The sequence below is a fragment of the Cyprinus carpio genome, chromosome B9, assembly GCF_018340385.1.
Source record: "Cyprinus carpio isolate SPL01 chromosome B9, ASM1834038v1, whole genome shotgun sequence".
Lineage (NCBI taxonomy): Eukaryota > Metazoa > Chordata > Actinopteri > Cypriniformes > Cyprinidae > Cyprinus > Cyprinus carpio.
This window is the reverse complement of record NC_056605.1, coordinates 13,995,035-14,008,716: the sequence shown is the minus strand read 5'-3', so window position 1 is coordinate 14,008,716 and position 13,682 is coordinate 13,995,035. Positions and strand designations below refer to the sequence as shown.

The 13,682-nt window shown below is 35.4% G+C and overlaps 1 protein-coding gene and 1 long non-coding RNA gene across 2 annotated transcripts; both read left to right on the top strand.

The window, feature by feature from the left end:
• The first annotated feature begins 474 nt into the window (after positions 1–474).
• On the top strand, positions 475–1,810 carry LOC109095731. Its single transcript, XR_006155516.1, has 3 exons — positions 475–1,257; positions 1,349–1,500; positions 1,607–1,810. It is a non-coding gene; the product is annotated as an uncharacterized LOC109095731 (long non-coding RNA).
• Positions 1,811–6,680: 4,870 nt separating this feature from the next.
• Positions 6,681–13,599, top strand: acp6 (acid phosphatase 6, lysophosphatidic). The gene is made up of 11 exons (XM_019109634.2): positions 6,681–6,818; positions 7,583–7,751; positions 8,062–8,190; positions 9,486–9,616; positions 10,204–10,283; positions 10,383–10,470; positions 11,241–11,373; positions 11,445–11,545; positions 11,650–11,742; positions 11,953–12,118; positions 12,905–13,599. Exons 2-11 carry the CDS (start codon positions 7,590–7,592, stop codon positions 13,037–13,039), a joined length of 1,218 nt encoding a protein of 405 aa, XP_018965179.2. The 5' UTR covers positions 6,681–6,818; positions 7,583–7,589; the 3' UTR covers positions 13,040–13,599.
• The last annotated feature ends 83 nt before the right edge of the window (positions 13,600–13,682 follow it).

Genomic DNA, 13,682 nt, shown 5'->3' with positions numbered 1-13,682 from the left:
CAGAAACGGTTGTGGGTGCAACAAAGTGGTTGCAGAGCAACAACAGACGTAAACTAAGGTGTATGCTTGTAGAGTAATTTACAACAGCTTCGAACACGGCTCAACCAATCAGAATCAAGGACTGGAACTATCCCTTTTATAATATGGGTTTTATTCATAAAATGTACTTTTATCTGCATTTTAGATCTTTAAGAGTTGCTAGAAGTCCTCCAACCGGAACTCTTTGACATGCTAGAGTGTTCATCACCAGATGACAACATTGACTCTTCAGGGTGTTTGTCAGCAGCTGGCAACTTTGACTCTGCCGTGAGCTCCACTGAACACAATGTCATAGTCTCACAGTAGATGGGGACATTAACTCTGCTGTGAGTCTCAAAGCAGATAGGGACGGTGCCTGTGCAGTGAGTGCCAAAGCAGATGGGGGGATTGCCTGTGCAGTGCATCCCAAAATAAATGGGGGCCCTATGAAGTGCATCCCAAAGTAGATGGGGGCATTGCCTGTGCAGTGCGACCCAAAATAGATAGGGGAACCGCCTCTCTAGTGCACCTCAAAGTAGATGGCATCACTGACTCCATTCTAACAGGAGAGCTGGACAAGAGTAAGTTTACTGTCATAACCCAAAACAGCTGTAACATTTAAATTTTTATTTTTTATTTTTTTTATTCTCTTTTAACAGATCACATTTGTAGGCAGTACAAATTTGGTGGCAGGCTGGGTCAAGGAGGATTTGGCTCAGTGCGTAAAGGGATTCACTACAAGGATGGTCTTAAGGTATGTTTTTTACTTACAATGTGTGGGTTCTTCAAGTTCTAGTAATGTATCTTATGTTTGCTCATTAGAGAACTCAACCTGTTTAAACTCTCATACTGACTAAACATGCTTTATTAGGTTTTAAATAACTGCTTGGTAGGCCTAAATTCACATAACTTCTGTTCATCAGGATTTTCACAGTCTTCCAGTGGTAAGTATTATGCATCAGTTTGGTAGCAAATTTATTAGCTCACTCAGATGCATCCTGTATCTAGTAAACATTCTTGTGTTATGACCATCAAACAAAATTTCTTTCTTCCAGGCACAAGACCGTACATGCCTCCGGAGTATTATGACAGAGGCTTTTACCATGCAAAGCCCGCAACAGTGTTTTCACTGGGGGTGCTTCTGTTCTGTTCTGTTCGTAATGCTGCCTGGATGTTTTCCACAAGCCAGTGAATTATACTTCTTGAGCAATGACCAGTCCATGTTTGCTGTGTCACAAGGTGAGATGTTTGGCAAAGACCAAAAATGATTAAAGATAGCATGTGTGAAGTTTAAGTTAATAATCAAATTTCTCCCATAATTTTTACACAGAATGCATCTATTTTTTGTCGGCTTGTCTGCAGAGTCATACAGAGAACAGGATTCTTCTGGAGCAAATGTCTTATCATGACTGGTTGATGTTGGGTTTTCATAAACACCCACCACGTAATTACATCTAACCTGCATTCCCATCATCGATAAAAGTATGTTTAAACATTATTTTTAGAATGTTGCCTGCTTTTAATAATGCATGTTTTGTATGCTGTTTATTTTGTGTGTTGATAAAGCTTATTTATGTTTTTGTTTCAGGTCACTGCATAAGACATGGAGAAAAGCAGAAAACGGCCACCCAGTGGTTTTCTCTCTTCAGTCAGCATTGTGTCTGGCAGGCTAACATGAGTGGCATTTCTGTCCCTTAGGGATGTTTAAATATTGTATATTGTATATACACAGTGTAAATACTTTTTTAATAATTAAAATAATTATTATATACTTACGCCTTATTACAGGCCTAGGGAGTTAAAAATATTGTATATTGTATATACCGTAAACAGTTTTATACTTTTTATATTTGAAATATGTATTATATTATCCCTCCGCTTAGGCTGTATTACAGGCTTAGGGATGTTTAAATCAGTAGTATATTGTGTATATAGTGTAAATAGTTTTATACTATATTTAAAATATTTATTTAACATCTCTCTACATAGGACTTATTACTTTCTTAGGGATGTTTAAATAGTGTATATAGTTATTCTATACTGTAAATTGTTTTTAATAAATAACTTTTTTATTTTAAAAATCTTTATATATTTATAATATATTAGAAATAAAATATATTTATAGTAAAAATATTAATAGTATTGCACTGGTTATGTTATTGCATTTAGTTGTGGTGTGTCTTAAAGAGCTTCACAGCACATTTCCCTGACACAATGTCATGTGCGGTGACTGTAAAGAAGCGCACTTTCATGAGAAAAAAATAACTTTAATCATAAGTCGAACACTCTGGAAAATCACAGGGAAACAAAACCATGCAAAACATATAAGAACAGACAAAGGAACTGAGGAAGCAGAGCTTAAAAACATTTTAATGGTAAAACAGAACAGGTAAAAAGGAACTAATTATCAAATAAGGAAACTAACTGAGATATCAGGCAAACAGAGGGAAAATGAAAGTGCAAAGAAACTGAACGGACAGAGACTGTGACATGTAATGACCCAACAGAATCCTGCAAAGTGATCACTTCTGTCACTTCTGAAGCTGCTACGGTCCCAGAGCTCTCTATCATGGCAACCTCAGTCCCAGAAAAGTCAAGAAATGTATTATAAATGGTTAAACAATAAACACACACTCCAAAATATTGGGTTAAAAACATATTTGGCAACCCAGTGCTGGTTAAATATTGGACAGAAGACATGCTGGAATATTTTGACCTAGTTGGCTGGGTTAAGTGTTTATTTAACTCAACTATTGTTTAAAAATTACTTTATTGCTGGCTTAAAAAGGGGTGGAAACTAGAAATCATACACAGAATTACTAGAGGCAACAGTAATAATCAAAAGTAACATTTTAATTAAAGTGTGTTCAATGATTTTCTCTAATCCCTGAAATAGTATTTATTCTCGTGCCATTGTGTTGCTGAAATCTGAGCCAGTGATGGGCTGCTGTTTGGCGGTGGAACTGCAAACATCAGACCGCCGCCTTGCGTATCACTCGTAACTGAAAGATGCTGTGACTGACTCCATAACCTGCCCATAAACAAACATTACTGACATTAGAGAACATATTTTAACATAAAAATGAAATAAATTCATTATCAGTTTATGTTGTGCAAGGCAAAATGCATTTCCATCATGCAATATGACCATTGCCCATTAGCTGACTGACATCCCGTCGCTGTGTGATTCTTTTTAAATATTTACAGCACAATAAAGATTTTATAGAGCAAATAAAATGTACACAAACACAAATTTCACTGAAGAAGTGCACAAATTAGGAGACGCTGAGAACCGCTCTCTTCTGAAGAGGATGCAGAAAGCCTGTGCTCTGACTGTAACTCAACTCTTCTGTGTATAGTTTCAGCTGTCAGTGAGACTGACCCTGCCACTAGCCCAGTGGCTGGGTAACACAAAAACTACCCAACAGCAACACAACATAAGACCCAACAGGCTTAACCCAGTTTTTGGGTAGAAAAAATAACCCAGCATTTTTTATTGCATCACATCAGCACCTCAACTCCACCACAAGGTGAAAATACCCTGTTTTATAAATAAACATGTTCAAGAAGTCTTCTGCACAACAGGATGTCTTGATGTGGTTAAGAAAACTTCTATGTAAATTGTCTTTGACAACAAGTTAGAGATGAAACAAAATTTCATATCACGATTATAGGGAACAAAATGATCACATCAATATTATCACAGTATAATTTACTCTGTTGGAAATGTTAAAAAATGACTCATATGCACACTAAAATAATTTCATCAAGGTTTACAATGAAAAAAAAATAATAATACACTATACACTTTTTGTTTGCATAAACACTAAAATAGTAACATTAAAAATGATGTCCAGATTTGAAACAAACCAAAAATTTTGGTTGGGTAACTTACAACATAACATGTTATCTACTAACATGTACTTGTTCAAATAGAGTTTTGAAAGAAAAAAGTTTTAAAAAAATAATAATAAACCTCACATTTCAGAAAAGTATGAGTCAAAGTGATCAATTGTAGGCATTTTATCTGCTCCATTAACAATTCTTCACCTTTGTCACTTGAGCTTTGTAAAAGATGGTTGTATATATTGTGGTGGAAATTCATCATTAAAATTAAAGTCTGGCCACAAAATTACCAAATCAAATTTATTTGTCTGAAAATCATGATCCCAGGGTATCTCTTTTACAACCAAAATATACCTCAGAGAGCTACAAATGAGCTCTAAGCAAAACAGAATATTAATTCAGTAAAATCACACATATTTATTTAATCATTGAACAAAGGCTTTCAAAGCTGATTGGATAATCAGCCTCCTACTTCCTTTAATCAAATGTAAACTTTCCGGTTCATCTTCATCTACAATTATCTTCCTCAACATCTCATAATATGCCCAACTGACATATGTAAATATCTTTAATTGAAACATTTTATTTGATACTCTAGACTCTTTCCAGGCCTTCTGACCTTGACTACAGAAATATGCATTACATATTTTTTTTTAATAGTATTTGTAGATTAAATTTAAAACATCAGAGGGAGACAGAAGAAAAAATAAAAAAGGCAAAATATTTGAATCTTCTACTAAGTGTATGATAGAAAGAGGGGGCAGTGCACTCAGGAGTTATCTGAGGCCTTGCATTTGAGTGCCTGAGATAACAACATCTCCATGCTTATCAGTCAAACTCTAACACTTACATGTACGACATAACTTCTGTTGGGCTGCAACTTGCTTGAAACCTTCAGTTCATCCCTTTAACATTCTTAAGCAGTTAGAAGCAATTACTTTTGCTCTCCTACCCTAATCCCTTCATCAAAAACATATATTAGTGAACAATAATGGTAGAAAACCTATGTATATGTATTTGCACACACAAAAACTCTAATTTTCCATTATTTAAAAAGTATGTTAGGAAAGCTCTGTTAATAATGTAAGATTAACAATCTAAATTAAACATGCATATGCAGTGGAATTAACTGAATACACAGAGAAAATATTATCTCTTACAATCTAACTTTGTATAAAATTGCAGACCTTAATGTGTCAGATAATGATCAAAGACGGTATGTGGTAAAGTGTAAAATAATAACTAGACATCTCTCCTATCTTTTTGCACAGAATTAGCATAACAGTTTTTGTTGATCTGACCAACCGGCCTACACTAGATGACAAGTTGACTGTCTTATCATTAAGCTTTGTGTCTGGTAGGCTGACGTGTGGCCTTTCCATCTCTGCAGACCTTCCCGTAGCTTCAGAATCCGCTACAGTCCCAAAAGTTCCTGTCAATTCTAGAGCCCATTGTCAGGTTCCTGTCATTGTTACAGGTTATCCACCCAACTGATTCCACTCATTGCTGACCCAGAGGTTCTTGCCATGGCTCCCCTCATTTCCAAGATTACTGTCATGGATGCAAAGGTTCATGTCATGCCAGTGCCCAAGGCCAGTCACACATATCTTGTCTCAGCCTCCCCAATCCCAGAGGTTCCTTTCCTGGCTGCTACAGAGGATCCTGAAGATCCACAACCCTTTACTGTATAGTAGAGGTTCCTGCCATTACTGTAGACAGACTTAGGATATCTGGAGACCCCAGATGTGGTCCAGAAAACAGTCTGCTGGAACAGAGGATGATTTACAAGTGCAATAAATAAATATATAAATAAAATAGCACAAAGTTGTATTGTTTAACTGTGGATAACTCTAAATTAAATGTCTTTATTTCTCATTTTGATGCACACAATTTTTTTATGCAGTAGCTTCAAAATGGTTCCATAATGTGACATTAATAGTAAACAGAAATAGTTGCCTATATTTAGCTAATAAAAATTCTCATTTATTCTTTAAATTAGAAGCAAGCTTTTTATAACAGTTGTAAATTAGGCTTTATTTGTGCAAACTGAATTAGGGAAGCAAGCTTTTCAGTATGCCGCATCTTGGAATCCTTTTCAAAATGAATCCAAAATGCAAAGTTTGGTGTCACTATTATTGATCTGTGAGCTATTAAAGGAAGAATCAAAATGCAGTGTGTTTAAATATGTAGCCTATTGTGTTTTGTTATTGCAATACTGTCAGAACCTGTGGTAATAAGTGTATTATTGTATGCTATGTATTTCTGTATAGTGTATTTATTTTAAATCATTAAAATATATTCTTTCTCGTTTATTTAATTCTGATTTAATATTCGACCTTTTCATTTGTATAATCAGGTATCAGCAACAACTAGGTATGACGTTGATCATTTCAAGGTCATCGCTAAAATTAGACTAATTTGGACAGTCACGCTAAAAGTGTGTTGTTTTAATAAAGGGGAATTAAAGGCATCATGTTACTGTACATCAAAACAGGGTCAGGAACAATACAAGACTGCAGTCGTCATTATGCACTTAATTAGTCTAATTTTTTGTCCAATAAATTAAGATTGTAATAACTACTGGTAGCCTACAGTATGTCTGCGAAATATTTAACGTCCTTAATGTATACAAATCCTACTAGTTATGTTAGGACCATTTCAAACACCGCCCCCAAAATTATTTAGACATTTGATAGATTATTTAATACGTTTATATTTCATAGTCGTTGTGCATAGGAATATTACGGCAGCAAACGTCATATACATGGATGTGTACGGGAAATGAAGTTTTGTAACACGGTGTTTCCGCTCACTTTGGAAAGAGACGGTAGACTCCTGAAACTACAAATCCAAGAATGCACCTCACCGTCAGCCGGCGTAGTATCCAGTCTGCCAGAAGTGAAAGGAATGAGTGCAGTTCAAAAGCAGCGGATTTAAGAGTCTGAAACCTTCAGGTTGGTGATGTTTAAAGATAACTAGATTTCTCTAGAGCACTTTTCTGTTTTTCCTTACTCAATAAATTCAAACTAGTGCATGATATTGGCTGGTTTTCAAGAGCGTGTGCTTGAAATTTGCGGATATGACAGGCAGCATTACTGAATAACAGAAGTTGCTATGTTTGAGTCGTGACTTATGGAAATGTACTGACATGTTTTGATACATATTTCACAAAAACACAAATACAGACTACAACTGTATAGAAATACAGTATAGGCTATAGAATAGAAATCATATATTCAGCGTAATAAATTAAAATGCCATCATATGAGTAAGTTTAAATACGAGCTGTAAAGCAGAAAAACAATGACTTAATAGTTGATATTTAAGGCGTGTATCTGACACATTTTTAAAACAACATCGACGTTTTAGGTTAAAATGTATATTTGATATATATATATATATATATATATATATATATATATATATATATATATATATATATATATATATATATATATATATATATAAGTGATCGCCTTTTTGTTTGTTGGCTTTAATCACCTTTTAGGCTTCACTAACTTTTAATTGTTCCTGTGTTGTGACAGAAGAATTTAGAAGACAAATATATACAGTTATTGAGGTTATAAAAACACTTTGCATTTTAATTAAAAATGAATTTGCAAAGTTCTAAAATAGTGTGAAATAGTCTTTAAATATTGTTAACCTTGAGTACATGTCAACTTCCCAAATAAATTTCAATTGTTGATGTCTTTTTTAGGTGCATCATGTGGGCACGTGTGGGTTTGATGGGTTCAGTGGCCCTCGGGTCAGTGTTCTGGTCTCAGAAGAATAAGACTGAAACCTCTCCATACGAGCTTAAATTAATTCAAGTTTTATTCAGACACGGAGCGAGAACGCCTCTGAAATCTATACCAGATGTTTTGGAGGTAAGAGAGCTGACTAGTGTCAATTCAGTGCCCAAAGTAACACCATAATCAGTGTTTTGTGTGTGTGTGTGTGTGTGTGTGTGTGTGTGTGTGTGTGTGAGACTTAAAAACAGTAAGGTTAAAAACACAAGAATGAAGAGAATGCACAAATGTGGCATGTATTCTTAATTGTTTAAACATCTCAGAATCATTTGTCAATCTTAACATCATGCTTTTTTACTCCCAGACAGTGGCACTGTCATATGCCTGTAATAGTCCACATGTTGATGCCAATTATATCCAGAATGACGCATGGTTTCTGCACCCCTAGGCACAATGGGTCCCTGAGCTACTTGAAGCACCAGCTCACACAGAAATAGACTATATGGTTACAGACTTGCAGGGGGGTCCCAGACCCCCAGCTCCGGTGGAAGACAGCTACAGATCCAAAATATTGACAGTGAGTTTGTGTTTATGCATTGGTGGCAAATTCTTGTAGAATGTAGAGGGTGTTTTACACACAGTATTAGAACTCAGCATGTGGGTTGTCTACTAAAAAGGCAAATTATATAACCAATTATATTATAACCAATCTATCTAACACATCTAATTAATAGGTTTGGTAATAACGGTGATTTCAAAGCACAGAAACATTAAAGGAATAGGAACCCAAAAATGAACATTTGCTCACCCTCAGGCCGTCCATCTCAGATGTAGAAGAGTTTGTTTCTTCATCAGAGCAGGGTTGGAGAAATTTAGTCAGTTTATTTTACTAATAGATCCTTTGCAGTTGATGGGTGCCGTCAGGACTAAAGTCCAAACAGCTGATAAAATCAAAATCCACTGTCGTACTTGTTTTATAACTGTTTTGGATTGCTTTTGCTTGTAAACAGCGCTTGAACTATGCATATTTCTCTCCTGATTCAGACAACACGACTGAAGTTTGAAGTTCTTAATGATGGATTTGTTTCTTACAAACATATAGCTTCTCGCTTTACAATATGGACTGGAGTCGGGTGGATTATTGTAATGTTTTTATCAGCTGTTTGAATTCTGACGGCACCCATTCAGTGCTGAGGATCCTTTGGTAAGCAAGTGATATAATGCTAAATTTATCCAAATTTTCAGGTGAAAAAACAAACTCATCTGCTTCTTGGATGGCCTGAGGATGAGTAAATTTCCATTTTTAGGTGAACTGTTCCTTTAATGCTACTCCATACATTCACATTCTAGAGATTTGTGTGCTTTCAACTTTGTGGGAACAGGCTGACAATACTCCAGCATGACAATGCTCCTGTACACAAAGTGAGGTCAAAAAAGAAAAAGGTTTTTTGAGTCTGTTGTAGAAGAACCTGACTGACCTGCAACAAAGCTCAGACCTGAACCCCATTGAACAGCTTTGGGATTCCAACTAAAAACCTATTACCCACATCAGTGATGCTGTTGTGACTGAATGGGAGCAAGTCCCTACAGCCATATTTTAACATATAATGGAAAACTTTCATTGAAAACGCTTAACAAACATATACTCTTTATGGGATGCTGTTTGGATGTCCACCCAATTTTGGCCATATAGTGTCATTTTCAGGCTTGTTTGTGTAGCTTTTTGAGTGCATGTTTGGAATGAAGTGGATCGATGCTACAGTAAAAGGCAGTTTCATACCAGACATGGTGTAAACATACTTAACTGTGTGTTTAGATGAAAATTGCGCCAGGCTGTCATATTAAGAAAAAGAATGACTTCTGCTTCCATAGGGTGGAACTTATCCAGGTCAGCTGACCACATTGGGCATGCAACAGCTGTACGATCTAGGAGTGAGGTTACGAAAGAAATACATACAAGAAGAGCCCTTCCTCACACCTTCTTTCAACCCTAAAGAAGTTTAGTGAGTGCAGTTGATGATTCTTTATTTAAATATATCGTTCTGCACCATTTATGCTACAGACAAGAATGGCACCCTAAACTTTGTCTCGAGGAGAACAACACTTTACAGTAAGGTCCCATTTATTAACATTAGTTAACTAATATATTAACATGAACTAACAACAAAAATCTTAGTTTATGTTAATTTTAAAATTTACTAAAGGTTATATCTGTAAATATTATTTGATGGACTAACAATGAACAGTTGTATTTTTATTACTGAACATTCATGAATTCTGTATCTTAAGGTTTTGACTCACCCTCATTTCATTCCAAACCCATAAGACTTTGGCTATTCTTTGAGACACAAATCAAGTTCATCATATTAAGCAATCGTATCTCTTCAAAACTCTCTTCATAGTTCACCCAATAATGTCACAATTTTCATTTTTGGGTGAATTATCTCTTTAACTAATATAACTAATTGGACCTTACTGTAGTTACCGAAAAATCAAATAAATTATCCTAATATACATGAATATGTTTATGGCTCTGAATTGCATCATTAAGCTAAAAGAGTAAGATGGAATATCTGCCGTTGATTTACAGCATTCGCTCTACCAACATCGTCCGCACCATTGAGTCGGCTAAGTGTTTGGTGGCAGGACTGTTCCAACAGGAACAAGCAGGTAAGGTGGCAGCTCAGTGTGGTTTGGTTGAGTAATGGATGAGATGAGCATTACACACTCTGTGTTTGCCTTTCCGTGTTTGATTTTCTCTCACTCTAGGTGTTGTGTCCATCCTCACCGATGAGGCAGAGAAGGAAATCCTCTATCCCAACTATCATGGATGCAAGCTGCTCAAGCGGCTCATTGGGTAAAACCTATTTTGATAATAAAACTCGCTACTTTGATAATAATGATGATAAACATTTATAGAGAACCATTCATATAGAAATGTAGCTCGCAATGGAAAGTTAGTTGGAAAATATTATTAAAATATTATTAAAAAAAAATTCAAATTCAAGACTTGGAAGGAGATTTATCAACTCATAGAAGTTCCTAAATATTTGATGATCTTTCCTTTTTCAATTTTTTTTGAGGTTTTGACATGTTATTCTTTACTGCTTAAAAATATTCTAATATACTTTAATAGCAGAAAACATTAAACCTTTGCTGTGGTGAAATACAGTACTATTGAAATATTTGGGGTCGGTAAGTTTTTGTGTGTGTGTGTTTTTGAAAGAAGTTTTATGCTCACCAAGGCTGCATTTATTTCATCTGAAATACAGTAAAAACAGTAATATTGTAAGATATTGCTATTTAAAATCACTGTTTTATATTTTAATATATTTTAAAATGTAATTTATTCATGTGATGACAAGAGTTTTCAGCAGCCATTACTCAAGTCTTCATTGTCACATGATCCAGGAATCATTCTAATATTCTGATTTGGTGCTCAAGAAACATTTGATATTATTATATCATGTTCTTTAAAATAGAAACCTTTTTGTTTGATGTATGTTATAAATGTCTTTTCTGTCACTTTTGATCAATATAATGAATCATAAACAGTACTGTAAATGCCCAATAATGGCTTGTAATTTAACACCATGTATTTGTTTCTGTCTTGTTCATCAAATGTAGTCATCGTTGGGCAGAATCGTCCACAGTTCCTGACATTGCTGCAGATCTACAGAGCATCCAGAGAGCGTTAGGGGTCGATCCTCATCAACATCTCGACTTCATCCTCATTAGAGATGACATGGTGGCCAGGGAGGTAAAGTGCCTGATACATTCTACAGTTGGCTTTGTTTGTCAAACACAGTACCATTATATTATTGATCCTAGGCCCACGGCTTGCCGCTTCCTACAGCTCTGGGGAACTGGAGGAGTATCGTGGAGCAGAGAGCAGTAGATATGATGTATCACATCTATGAGCCCAGTAAGAGGTGAGGAGCCAGTGAATCCAGCAAAAAAAAAAAAAAGAGTCTTGATTGAAGGTTATGTTTTAAGGCCTCTGTAAATGTGTTCATGTGCTTTTGTTTGAACTCAGGCTGAATTTGCAGATGTGCGTGGGGCCGCTTTTCCACACACTCCTAACCAACATAGAGGACAAAATCCAAGGCACGATGGCTAAACCTGACAGGTGTCTTCTTTTTGAACAACATGTCTACTGTTCATTGTATCATTCAAAACCTGACTTCTTTGAAAGTCCACTTAAGTTTAAAGACCACTGTGCACCTGTTATTTCCAGACAGTAAAAATCAGTTTATTGCTAAACGTGAGAGGTGCTGCCCCACAGTGGTCCAGTTGAAAACAAGATCTTTAGAGCTGCTGTTTGTGTTTATTGATATAGAAAGTTGTTCCTGTACTCTGTGCATGACACTACACTGATGCCATGTCTCATGGCTTTGGGGGTTTTTGACATGAAATGGCCACCGTATGCAGCTGACATCACACTGGAGCTATACCAGCATCGTCAAACCAACCAGCCTTACGTTAAAGTATCCTACATTGGCCAGGTAACACACACACACACACACACACACACAGGAATCAGGGTATAAAAATGTAGCTCAGATGTTTAGGGTCAGTATGATTTTTAAATGTTTTTGGAAGAATTCTCTCTGCTGACAAAGGCTGCACTTATTTGATCCGAAATACAGTGAAGCAGCAATGTTATAGAATATTATTACAATTTAAATGAACAGTTTTCTATTTTAATATATTTAAAAATGTAGTCCCATCCTGTGATGCAAAGCTGAATTTTCAACAGCCATAACTTCAGTCTTCAGTGTCACATGATCCTTCAGAAATCATTCTAATAGGCTGATTTGGCACATATTTCTTATTATTGTCAGTGTTGAAATATTCATATATATATATATATATATATATATATATATATATATATATATATATATATATATATATATATATATATATATATATATATATACACATATACATATACATACTTTTTTTTTTTTTTTCAAATTAATGAAAAAGGAAGTTCAAAAGAACAGCATTTATTTTAAATGGAAATCTTTTGTAACATTGATCAAAAGTGACAGTAAAGATATTTACAATTTAATGCATCCTTGCTGAATATTAGCACTAACCATAATGTAAATAGTGTTCTTTAGGGGGGAAAACATTTTAGAGTAGAGGCTCATCTTCTCTGACTTCACTGAATGTTAGCTGTAATTTCTTGCTTATCATTAACTGTTCTTCATTTCCTTCTTAATTTCTTTAATCTTTTCCTGACATCTGCCCATATTTGAAGCTGTTATTGTTTATACCCGCAGGACCAAAAAATCCCAGGCTGCAGTGACGTCTACTGCCCGCTGCAGGAGTTTAAGGAGGCACTGGCTGTTTACGCTGTACCTGATGATCGTTACTATGGCCTCTGTGACAGTGTTGATGACCATCCCAAACTCTGACCTCTCATTAGCTCTCAACTCAACCTTGCCCCAGAAAACGCACAGATGTTTTGCACCAACCTGGTCTCTACAGCTCAGGTCTCTCCTACAACATGGATTCAAGTGTTCATATTAACAAAAGAGCAATATCAGAAGTCTTCTGTTTAAATTGTCAGGTCCTTTCCTATTCTTCAAAGAAACTGGTTCATGACTCGTACACCGCAGATAAACATTTTCTCATTTATGCCAGTAAACAAATTCTTTCACAAATTGTCATGATATTAAGCAAGCATACAATTCAAAGTAAACTTATTGATAATGTGTGTGAATTTGTGCACAGCTATGGGAGTTAGTGTGGAATATCTTCATTAGGTGCCTTCATTTCAGAGTATCAAGTCATCTGAAATCGCTACAGATTTAGCTGAAACGTGATAATTTCAACAATATTTGATGTTTTAACATCAAATTAAGTGCTGTTAAATGTAATATGCAAGCAGAAATTGTGAAATTTTTCTTACACATTCACTACTGAGATGCTTATTAAATTAAGATACAATAAAATATCTTGTGTTTTAATTGTATTCTACTTTTTATTTTTTACTTTGAACATTCAGTAGTGTAACAACCCAAAATACCACAGTACACAGCTAGACATGAAGCAAAG